Below are 12,946 nucleotides of genomic sequence, written 5' to 3' on the forward strand. Positions count from 1 at the left end.
GCCCCGTGCCTCGAGGCGTATGTAAAACGCCCCGCCTTTCGCCCCCGTCTTTTAAAACACTGGTAAAAACTTTCCTTTCCGATAGCTGTATAAGCTCTCATTTTGTCCTTCTCTATTTTTTTCAATTTTGCATCTCTTTGTTTCAAGCCATGTATCCATTGGGCTGATTTGGGTGCAAAGTCTTAATTGTACACTCCGAACGTCCAACAAAGAGTAAGGGAAAACTTCATGTATATACGAAATTAGATTCATATTTACAAAAGACAGCAGTATATTTCCGTTTACCAAATAAACGTATACAAAACCATTTTGAATCTCGCGCCCGTATAAAGTTCATGTTTCTGAAAAACAATTGTTTAAATAATGTATAGATTCTGTATGAAATATCTATATGACTATATAGATATTGTTTCAAAACATATACAGAATTTGATAAGGTTTGTATAAATTCTGCCTATGTATAAAATATGTATTAAAATTGTACTCTTCAAACATGTGGCATGTATAAATTCTTATAAAGTATGTAAAAAATTTGTATTAAAAATTATGTTAAAATTGCATTCTTCAAACTTGTGGTAGTTACAGTTTGTCTGTCATGCTTCATCCAATATCATACAACTTACATGCAATTTACATACCAATTATATTCAATTTGATGGAAGATTGACCGAGCTTGAATTGAAAATCTTGAATCGGTAATTTGTATCGTCGTCTTTCGTATGCACACTATTCTTCAATCTCAATTGAAATGGATTCTCAGAATTTCAACTACTCTTCAAGATGAGAGCTGTAATTTCCCCGTATATTGCCTAATTGACTAGTGTCTAGTGTACACCCACAGAGAGCTGAAGCCGGAGAGAACTAGAGTTGTATAATTCTTTGCTATTTCTATATAGCTTTATGTTAATCCTCTAGTACTGTTTCATTTTTACATCCAAGAAACTCTGGTGTAGAATGACAACAAAATCGCAGCTTTTGTGCAAGGTTCATTTGATTTAGTCAAACACAAAATAGATGAACCTGTCGACTCAAACGGCCAAATCACCCACAGTACCAGCTTCATTGGATTCGCACTGTTTCTAAAACCGTGCCATCATCACCCACCAATGAGACACATCCCTTCCTCATGGAGATTCTTGCATGCCAATTTCAGGACTGTAGGAAGTTATCACATAGTGATAATAGCCATCGGTTTGCCTCGACCCATCGAGAATCCCTTAGTGCCATCCGGCATACGAGGTACAGAAGATTGCTTGGCTAATACTGACTGCTCAGAGACAGGCTGTCCTAGACCAACACGGTTGATATTTGAAGGGGCATTCCCCACACTGCTTCCACGATTCACATTTGACATGGGAGCCCTTAAATGACCTCCACGGTTGTTTTGGTGAAACAGGTGACGTCCACGTCCCTGACCCTGTCCTTGTCCCTTACCCCGACCACGACTATGACCACCACGACCAGGTTTCCGACCATCACTGACATGCTCCTCCTGTCGATGTAAAATAAAAATGAGAACACCAACTACAGTATAAACCGTATTGAAAACCAGTCTCGGCAGGATTATGTGGTGCAGTTACTAAATACTAACTGGACATATCACCAATTTATAGGAATAAATGCAGATTCACTTACTGCAAGCTCATTAGATTTAGCATCAATATGGTGGCATGACTCTTCATTAAGCTTCTCGTTGACGTCTAATGCAAAACCATCATCTCCCTTGAAGTCCTGTTCACTTTCATGACTAACTTTTTTTCCTCGAGCTTCACCAGATTTTCCCTGTGAGTTTATCCAAAATCCTTACATAAGATAGTACTAAAAATGAGAATCAAATACATGCAGTAACATTTATGTTATGGAAAAAAGGCTTATTTGAACTCATCTCACAACTGGAACGATAGTCAAGAAACTATTTTTTTGATTAAGCACCGGGTGTCCGGGTCTCTTTGAGCCCCGACTAATCCCGGGAGTGCACAGGCCCTCGGCAAGGAGTTTCCCGCAAGTGCACCACAGGTAATTCAGGGTTTTACCCCAGTCCGATGGCCCTCAGAAATTGTTTGCACCCAGTGGGTTTCGAACTTGAGACCTTGAAAGGGAGCACCCCAAGACTCAAGCCAATTACCACCAGGCCAACCCCTGAGGGTTGATAGTCAAGAAACTATTTCTTTCAGCAAGTATAAAATTGGGTAAGATCTACCAAATCTGGTAATAATAGGTAAAGCCCAAAAGCTATTCCTACTCCTGCCTAGACGTGGCAATTTGAGCCCATATTTAGAAAATTAGCCCATTTTATCCACATGTTAGTGAGTTGTGAGTTGGGTCTCTCATATTTCAGATGGGTAAATATGGGCTTCAAGTCTCTTTAACCCATAAAAATATGGGCAAATATGAGTATCCATATAAGAACACACTATTAGACCCAATAACAATTCATTTTGAAAATGAAAAATTTCTTTCTTACTTCCCACCCCAACCCTTACCCCACCGCCCACCCCGCCATGCCCCCCCCCCACCCCACACTTATTTTTTATTTCATATATTTTATTTTTCTTTTATAAAAAAGGAGAAATTTTTTTCTTACCTCCCACCCCAACCCTTACCCCACCGCCCACGCCGCCATGCCCCCCACTCCTACACACTTTTTCTTATTTCATATACTTTATTTTTCTTTTATAAAAAGCTTATAAAAAGGAGAATTTTTTTTCTCACCTCCCACTCCGATCCCTACCCCCTCCCCAAAAAAAATCAATTTCATATATTTTACCTTTACAAAATTTTATAAAAAATGGAAAAAGAAAACAATTCTTACCCCCACCCCACGCCCCTCTCCAACACCCCACCCCCCCCCAAAAAAAATCAATTTCAAATATTTTACTTTTATAAAAGTTTTATAAAAAATGGAAAAAAAAAAATTCTTACCCCTGCCCCGCGACCCCCCCCCCTCCACCCCCACCCCCAAATTTCAATTTTCCTATATATTACTTCTATAAAAAATTTATAAATAATGGAAAAGAATTTCTAGTCCCCCACCCCACCCCCCCCACCCCTTCCCCCGCCCCAAAAAAAATTAATTTCATATATTTTACTTTTATAAAAAAATTCTTACCCCCTCCACAACCCCCACCCCTCACCCCTGAAATTTATATGAAAAAATTAATTTATCTTTGACAAAAGAAAAAATATAAACATACACTTGAAATAATATTACACTTGTATAATATGGGTTAACCCATAACCAACCCAGCCATTTATCACCCAACCCATATTTACCCACATAAAATATGGGCGGTTTGAAACCCAACCCATTTTTGTTCAAATCATTTTCAACCAAACCAAATCCAACCAAAACCCACCCATTTGCCACCCCTACTCCTGCCAAGGGAGACTCCGGTATCCAACCATCTCCCCTTCACCAATGCATCACAGCAAGAAATTCTTCCGCAATGACTGCTTCTGAATGGAAAGGCAAGGGATTGGATGCGATGGAATGGAATGGAAGCAATGAATAACATAATAAGATTTGACTTAAAAATTCAATGTTTTCCTTGTCGATCTATTTCTTTTCCTTCCTATGCCTCAGAACAATCAATCCCTTAGGGCTCGTTTGGTATGATGGATAAACAAAAATAGTCCTGAGATAAAAATTAGTGTCGCCTTATCTCACGTTTGGTTGGAAAAAAAAAATCGGGATAACTAATCCCGGGATTAGTTATCCCAGGATTATAGTGTTTTTTTGTCCCACCTTGAGGGTGGAATAACTAAACCCGGGATAACTTATCCCGGGCTTAGTTATCCCGGGGTAAGTTGTTTTCAACCAAACGAGCCCTTAGAGTTATTTAGATGCATCATTGACAAATCAATCCCAATAACTGGATTGGAAGCACTCAGAGCAAACTTGGATTGTAAATATGTAGCCTGAGTATCTAAATGGTATCAGTAACATTAATCATCAGTTGTCAATATTCAATTCTTCTTACACTAAATGATAAACAGAATAATATGCTGCTTAAATGATGTAAGAAAAAGGGAAAGACTGGTCAAGACTCACTGTGCTTCTAGGAAATAATCGGACTTTCAGAGCATTTCTCCAGTTATCCTCATCATTTAACTCTGCAACCTGCAACATAAGATCAAAAAAGAAAATAAAGGACGCCAGAGACAGATATCCAAGTGTTACTAGAAACAATATCATATTAACTTACCGCCCTCTCAGCCAATTCAACGGATTCGTATTCCACAAATGTGTGTAACTGCACTCAGATATTCAATTCAGATTCTAGAAGAAATACCTTATACCAAGTATAAATATAGACAAGGTTATTTATTATGCAAGACTACAGAACTCTGTAGCAGTACCAATTTTTTCCAGTCCTTGTTCATTGTATGATACTAGCATTGGTAGTAAAGTCACGCTTTATTTCCCAAAACAGACAATCAATAACTCGAATATGACATTAACCATTTCTTCTTTTAATTCTGGCTGTAGTTGGGGAAAGGCATCAATACTATATCGCACCATCAGCAAGTAAATCATGCCTACCTTGTTGCTATACAGCATACTGTCTGACTTTGCTGTTCTAGATCCTGAAGAAGCCCCACCATTGGAAGACTGAGGTAAGCAGGTGCGAATCATTTTAACGCTGATGCAGTAAGCAAAGTTTCAGAAAGGCTGATGATATTTTATGTTAAGCAGATCTTCTGAAAATATAGACCATAAAACTAATTCTACCTTCCAACAGCTGAGAAAATCTTCATGAGGTTCTGATGGCAGTGATCCTCAGGCAAATTTTCAGCAATCACTATTCGAGACTAAAAAATGCAAAACGAAATGGATCAAAATAAATGTTTGATCAAACTTTCTTTTTTGTGAATCAGCACAGCTAGAAAGAAAAAGAGACCTACTTGCAACTCTTCCAAGTCGGTTTCGGTCAAAGGAATTTTCCGTTTAACCTTCATTCCATCTTCACTAACTACCTAGGAGGACAAAAATCAAATAAAGATATATCTTATTAAATGAATAAATTAGAGAAGAGCATATGTGTCAGAAAGAAATTATTGCTGGAACATACATGATGGAAGCATGTGATTTGCTGAAGAAAACTATGTAACATAGGCAAAGAGATTTATTTTGGGCGGGAAAGGGGTGGAAGGTAAAAAAGAGAAAACTCACAAGCTTTGTCGAGCTCCGCAGAACTTGAGCAAGCTGTGCATGACTACTTATAAGAGCTTTAATCTTCTTGAACAATGCAACCACAGATATTGGTACTATAGTAAAAGAAAAGATGTCCAGGCAGTCTTAGGAAAGATCATCAAAAACAAATTCTTCAAATATCAAAGTCAAGGCTAAAGGACAACTTACCATATCCTTCCGGGTCCTTGAGCATATGCTTTATTAAATGATCAGTTGTTGCCAAATTTAAATCACTGAAATAGAACTCCACCTACAGACAACGGGAACACATCTGAATTAGTAGAATACAGAAAGAAATAGCACACTGTTCCCACCCTCTCGTGTCTTGTGCAATTTCACAAGCACTTGGAAAATTTTCAAAAATCTAGCAACACTATCTTGGAGCTTCAAAAGAGTTCTGTAAGTTAAGAATGTAAATCGCAGAATCAGCTTGTTATCTACTTACAGCTAGTAATATAAGCTCAATGGAATTATGAAGATAAAATTCAGTAACGCTCACTTCCACTCAACCATACGTAATATCCACACTATATATGCAACTTTAAACACACTATTTACTAACCCACATTTCAATTTACCATTTGCATAGAACAAAAACTCTTAAGAAACAATCGTAATATAAACAACTTCAAAGGGCCAAAAATATCCCTAACGTATGGAAAATGGCTCACAATACCCTCCATCCACCTTTTGGTCTAAAAATTCCCTCAACCTTTCTTTTTGGTTCAAGGGATACCTTCCTTCCACCCTTTGGTCTAAAAATACCCTCCACCATTGTTTTGCGTTCAAGGATACCCCTCAAACTAACGGCTTAAATCTGGGTCATATTTGGCTCTTTAAAATAGCAGTGTGGCCTATTATGATTTGCCACATTTTAAATTCAGAATTAAATTAAATTTCACCCATTTTTTAAACCCGCCGGTGCTCCTAATAATCCTGACCCATTTCTTTTAACCCTTAAACCCCGATCGACCCATTCAGTATTGAATTTCGGATTTTTTTTTATTTAGGATTTTCGACTTCTGATTTCCCGATCAGTGGAATTATTTTGAAATCTTGACTATTTCGCATAGCACAATTCATATAACAGCACAATTCTTGACTGTTTCGGGCATATTCCTTTTATGCAACTGGTGCATACCATCTTTGTCCTAAATAAGGATGCTAAATAGCTAACCGTGGCACAACAAGTATATTTACTCCCATTTGGTACTTGCGCCAAAGCAATAAATTAACGTCTTTTGTATAAATCTTTATCACTTAATCATGACTAACTAATTAAGTATTCTCATCTCAATTTATTTCATAATCACAGAATAATCATAGTATATTAACCTGCTTTGATGCAACAGAGGTTTTTTCCCTTGGCATAAACATGATTTTGAGGATAACACTAATGTTTCTCATGTTTAACACGAGGCATCAGTTTACGTCTATCTAATGGTGCATTTATTTGAGTTACGCTTTGGATTTCTATTATACCTTATTAATTTTCTGTTATACTTTAATCCACGTGTGCTACTCTCTTACCGGTTTTACTAGCTTCTACAATAAAATAAAAAGTAAAGAAAAGAAATTTTCAAACCTCTAAATATTGAAATTTCCAAGGTTGAGAGTATTTTTAGACCAAAAGGTGGAAGGAGGGTTTCCTTGAGCCAAAAATAAAGGCTGAAGGTATTTTTAAACCAAATGGTCTAAGGAGGGTATTTGTGAGCCATTTTCCATAAGTTAGGGGTATTTTTGGGCCTTCTCCGTATAAACAATAATATAGCAAGAACTACTATGCTTCTCAATCCCAAACTACTCCAAACCCACTCCATTCCATATTTCCATTTGGGCGGTTTCATTCCAATGCTCGATAATTCATCTCTTTCAAAACAAATCCAGAGTTCTCTAAAACTAGAGATTAAGCATCAAGAGTAATTAAAAAAGAATATGCAACATTAAACACATACCCCTTTACCACCCCACGACTCAATTTACCATTTGCATAGAACAAAAACTCCTAAAGAAACAAAAGTAAATATAAACAATAATACAACAAGAACTACTACTACCACCACTGCTTCTCAATCCTAAACTAGTTCAAACCCACTCCGCCCATTTGGGCAATTTCCATTCCAATACTCAATACTCTCTCCGTCCGAAAATAAGTGTCGCTTTAGCTTATTTCATGTCCATTAAGAAATCAATAAATACAAGGTATAGTTTACTAAATTACCCCTATTTATTACATACTCCCTCTAGTTCAAAATAAGTGTCCACTTAGCCTTTTGCACACCCCTTAGAAAATACTAACTCCTAAAAAGAAATAGGTATTTTGACCAAACTACCCTTAATTAAATACTACCTAATTAATATAGTTTCTTGATTACGTAAGGGGTAAATTTGGAAGAAAACAATTAATTCTGACAAGGAGGTGTGCGATTAGGGTTTAGCTAAATTGGGAAAGTAATTCGTGGGAGGGAATAAATGAGTCGTGGGGACACATGTCATGAGATCCGGCTTCCACTTAGTCACGTGGACGGCTGGGTTCAATTAATTCGACACCTCAGATTAGAAGATCAACTTTGCATCCAAAGGTTGAGATTAACTCAGCTGTTAGTTTGTTAAATAACAGATTTGGGCAGTTGAGGAGGCAGTTGTCATTTCCGGTAAAATCCTAATTCTTCACCTCTTTGCTTCCTCTCTTCGCTCTCTAACTCTAATTCTCCATTACAGGAACATCCATTGGAGCTCATGGTTTAGCTTGGAGTTCTCTAATTCCTGTTTTCGAGTTCCTAATTTCATGTTTCTATTCATTCCATCATTGTATTGTTGAAATTGAGGATTGATAAAATTCCATGATTGCCTCAATTGTCTCTTTTCATTCTAAATTCGCATTCAACTTCCATTAGTGCATTACAAATTGGTATTTCTTGATTATGTAAGTGGACACTTATTATGAACCGGATGGAGTATATGTTTTCTTGAGAATTGGACACTTCTAAAAAGCAATTCTTCAATGGTATAGTTGGAAAAAAGTACTAATTTTGTCTTGAATCCCTAACACTTTGTTTGGATTGCTGTCACGTACTGTTTCATAATGTATCGAATTGTGTTATTATACTATATTGTTTTGATGAATACAACGTTTGGATAGATTGTATCATTTCTCATCGTTACATAATGTTAGACATCAACAATTTGAAGATAGACCTACAAGAAAAGGAGGGTACAATATAGAGCTATCATAAAAAGGTATGATAAAGGATAAAATATAATTATTAGATAATAAGTAAAGGCAAAATAAGAAAAAATAAATAAGGTAACGACGCGATAATACCAAATCGGTCCTTACATAAAATAGGACTTTTTATCGTTATGTTATGTAACGATACGATACATTAAAGTTAAAGTAACAATCAAAACAACTATTGTATTTAAACTAACAACACAATACGATACAATAGGTAACAACCATCCAAACAAGCTGTAAAAAGCTACTGTTACTTTGGGACAAATTGTTTTTTGCTAAACACACTTATTTTTGGACCGAGGGAGTAATTCATCTTTTAGCACAAATCCAGAGTACTCTAAAACTAGAGATTAAGCATCAAGATTAATTAGAAAAAGAATCAGAGTAAGAGATTACTTGATTAAGAATCTTTACAGCAGCTTCTTCAGTTAACCTAGCATGATCTAAATCACCAACAACCAACTCCTATGCAAGATAAGCATCACTTACTTTCCCTTATTTGATTGTTGCGTTCGTTATTACTCACTTATTACTCCCTCCGGTTCAAAAAGAGTGTCCACTTAGCCTTTATTTTTTTGGTTCAAAAAGAGTGTCACTTATCAAATCAGAATGCATTAACTTTATTTTTTCAAATTTACCCTTATTAAGTGTTAACCGAACAAATCCGAATACCTATTTAATTAGGGTCATTTTACTCAAATTACATATTTTTGCATAGGAGTTAGTATTTTCTTAAGGGGTGTGCAAATGTCCCCGTGGTTCATTATTGTATTGTTTTCTATGAAACCATGTTTGTTTCCATTGTTTTAAAAATTATGTTGTATGGTGTTGTAAACCCGTTGTAATCCCGCAGTTATATAACCATGAAAAAGTTGCATGGTTACGTATTTCATTTCTCCATTATACCCCCTCCCATCCACCCTCCTCCATCACACACAAACCCACCCCACCCCCACCCCCACTCCCACCAATACCCACCCTCTACCACCCCACCCTACATTTAGTAAGTTAGCATTATTTGGTCGACCTTAAGCAACTAAAACAAATTCAATTGTTACTCAAAATTACGGATTTAGGGATAAACATAAGAGTAATTAGCAAAGAATAAAAGTAAAAAGTGATAATTTCTTACTTACTTGATTAACAATCTTTAGAGCAGCATCTTCAGTTAACCCTCCATATTTACTAGCATGATCTAAATCACCAACAACCACCTCTTGTCCAATTCCACCGCCATAAAACGGTCCGTTATACTGAACCGGCAACTGAACCGGACCACCACCATACACAAAATGGTTCTGAACCGGGTTAGCATACACGTGGACTAACGGTTTTACGGCCTGATTCAAATCAGTCAACGACGGTGACGGAGAAATTGACGGTGAGGAAGCGCGTGGAACGAATGCTGGAGCAAGCGCGTTGAGTCTACTCGATGAAGAATTCCTTGAAAGAGATGACGGCGGTGGATCGGACGGTGGAGATGAGTCGGTGGTTGTGTGATCAAACGGACGGTCCAGATCGACAGATGATGCAACCGATGAATTATTTTCCTCGTGAAGTAAATCTACGCTAATTGCTGATTCTTCCACAGCCATAATAACTATGAAAGCACTGATCACTGATTTATTTTTTTAAGTAATATATTTTGTAAACTGATAGATTAAAATTTTTGTTCTAATTTTGAGAGGATTTTTGGGCTTCAGGGTTGTTGTTTGGGTTTTATGTATTTATACTTCTTTTTTACTAGTCTCACAGTCCTGAAGCGAGTAAGTTGTTATATTGGGATTGATGGGACCAAATCATTGACTCCCTTTACATTTTCTTTCCTTTCTTTACTCCCTTTTCATGGTGTTTGGAGAGGTTTTTTGTTTTCTTCTCTTTTAATTCCCGGACCTCTTTTTTTTCTGATCCTTCGGAAAAAAAAAAAAAAAGATTCGCTCTCTTCATGAAAAAATAGGAGATAGAATCAATAAAAAATTCTTTTTTGATTCATCTATGAACTCGTTCGAGAATTATTTTTGATTCAATATGCAGGATCGATAGAAAAGGTCAATCCCTAATGATACACCGGAACAGACTCGATTACTAATAAAGTTAATAGATCTTCCATTAAGTTAGTTTGTACTCCTGTATGATTTGCAAGCTATTACACAATGAGCATGTTATCCAGTGCGCACTCAAAGGGTAGCGGCTGCAAGTTTTTTCTTTTCAAAAAATAGGGGTAGGGGAATGGAAAATAAGGGAGGGGGTTACAACGTGGGGAATCGAACTCTCACCAACAAGGTGAAAGTTCAGGTAGTCAACCAACTAAGCTACTAAGATTCCCCCGGCTGCGGGTTTCCCTAGAATTGCCCCAAAAAAAAAAATTGAAGGTCTTAAATTTAACAGATATATTTGTCCATGAAAGAAGATACAGGCAGTTAATCTCTCAGATTCTCCTGAAGTATCACAGTTAACTTGCAGTATACCAAATTTTGTTAAGTCCTGAAGATAATTGCTTGTAATCCCTTAAAGAAGATACGGACAATATTTCTTTAAGGACATTAATTTTTCATGAAAAAATCCTTTCTTCTTCTATTTTATTTCCTAATTTTCTAACAATCTTAAAGAGATAATGGTCATCGTTATAGAGAATTCAAGAGACCGATTGCCAAAAAGGAGAAGAATGGAGAATTCTGTATCTCAACCACTTTATTCTGGCATAGGCGGATCCAGGATTTTAAACTTGTGGGTTCCCAATAATTTTTTAACCCTAAGTTTTTCTTGTTTCTCACATTTTTTGGTTCCAAATTTAATTTGAAATATTGAAATTGGGGTAAAAGTAAAATTTTATTTGCTGATTTCTTTTTTAGTTGACTTTGTCATTTTTTTTTTCAAGAAAAAAGAGAAAAAAACGCGAAGTACATGGTTTTCTCCCTTCTGCCTTCTGCTTTTCAGAATTGAAAAGCAAATCGAATTTAAAAAAGAAGGAGTCCAAGGAGATTCGATCCCCGCTCTGCTGGAGGAATTCAATCCAGTAGTCCCTTCCTTGCCTTTGAACCAGCCACCCATTGAGTTATGGGTTCCAATTTGCAAACTATTATAGTCATCGCATATTTTTCAATATAATTACAGGATCTACGGTGACGAGTGTGGGTTCTCGGAACCCACACCCGCTACTGCAAATCCGCCCCTGTATTCTAGATTAAGATTACGGAAAAGAATACAGAAGGATATTCTGCATGTGAGGAAACATGAAGCGAATGATATGAAGGAGGACTATTTCTTTATCTTATGGAGTCGGTTGGGCGTGAATTCAATATATTTTTCTCGTTTTGAATTTAGGTAGTGTCTAAATAATAATATCTCCAGTAATATTAATGGAATTTTGGCTCAAATTAAGAAAACGTGGAGGCTAATTCATGGCCAAGGATATGTCTTGTATCTTCTAGACAAGATTGTTTTGTTCAGATGAAAGTACAGGATCATATAATATCTTCCATACTATTAATAGAATTTTGACTCAAATAAAGTAAGAAAAAGTGGAGGCTAACTCATAGCCAAGGATATTGTTGTGTATCTTCTTCACAAGACTGTTTTCTTCTGATGAAAGCAGTCGATCAAGTGAACTGGTCAAATTCTCAAATCTCAATCTTGAAGGAAAACCTTTGCAACGTACCCATAAGGATTATAGAGATGCGTCAAAGTAACATATCAAGAAAAAATTGTAAAAGATTGGATTCTACTTTCTTTAAGTGCACTTATTATTTATTTATGAAGTTCTACCCTAGGTGCTTTTTATATAAATATTATGGTAGATAGTTTAATTTATGATGATCATAAAATGCATGCTAAATTTAGGAATGTCATATTTGTCATATTTAATGATTTGTATTCTATACCAAATAGAAAAAGATCATGACTTGGCGCAATCATGTTGCATAAAGTTCAAAAAGTTTTTTTTTCAAGTGATGGATGATATATATGAAATACCTTATTTGGAAAATCATATATATTTTGATGTCCAAGGGCGGATCTAGGTGGAGGGTAGGGGTTTCCTTAGAACCGCCTTCGCCAGAAAATTACATTATATATATAAAGTTAAATTCCAATTTTATGGATATATACATTATAATGAACCCCCTTGATACATCTGAAAAGCTTAGATCAATAATGGCTAAGGGGGTTCATATGTCACCCAGGGTCGCCGGTTTGATTTCGGTCACCTACATTGCTTTATTCCCTTTTTTCGCTTTGGCTATCCCCACAGCAGAGATAGAGATTGACTTCGGTTTGCATCTTGTTGGGCTCAGAATCCCAACCCAATGGAAAAGGGGCAATTCGCAGAATTGCCCTTCTTTTGGGGTGGTCTTTAAATTTTGCTCCTCATAGTTGAAATCTTTAAATTTTGCCTTTCGGCTAAACCTCATGGGTTCCAGGTTCGAACCCCCACACAGTTAAAATTTTTAAAAAAAATTCGTAAGGCAAAGTTTAAATTTCGCTATGCCCCCACCGGTATACACTTATGAAGGAAT

The 12,946-nt window shown here is 36.5% G+C and overlaps 1 protein-coding gene across 1 annotated transcript; it reads right to left on the reverse strand.

Annotated features, from left to right (window-relative positions):
• Positions 1–783: 783 nt before the first annotated feature.
• Positions 784–10,441, reverse strand: LOC132609266 (la-related protein 6B-like). Its single transcript, XM_060323163.1, has 10 exons — positions 9,569–10,441; positions 5,363–5,444; positions 5,174–5,268; positions 4,906–4,977; positions 4,733–4,812; positions 4,544–4,643; positions 4,206–4,253; positions 4,052–4,120; positions 1,636–1,782; positions 784–1,492 (listed from the first exon to the last, which is right to left on the reverse strand). The coding sequence occupies exons 1-10, from the start codon at positions 10,025–10,027 to the stop codon at positions 1,169–1,171; spliced, it is 1,476 nt and encodes a 491-aa protein (XP_060179146.1). The 5' UTR covers positions 10,028–10,441; the 3' UTR covers positions 784–1,168.
• Between the last annotated feature and the right edge of the window lie 2,505 nt (positions 10,442–12,946).

Source organism: Lycium barbarum, chromosome 9 (genome assembly GCF_019175385.1).
Source record: "Lycium barbarum isolate Lr01 chromosome 9, ASM1917538v2, whole genome shotgun sequence".
NCBI classification, from domain to species: Eukaryota; Viridiplantae; Streptophyta; class Magnoliopsida; order Solanales; family Solanaceae; genus Lycium; species Lycium barbarum.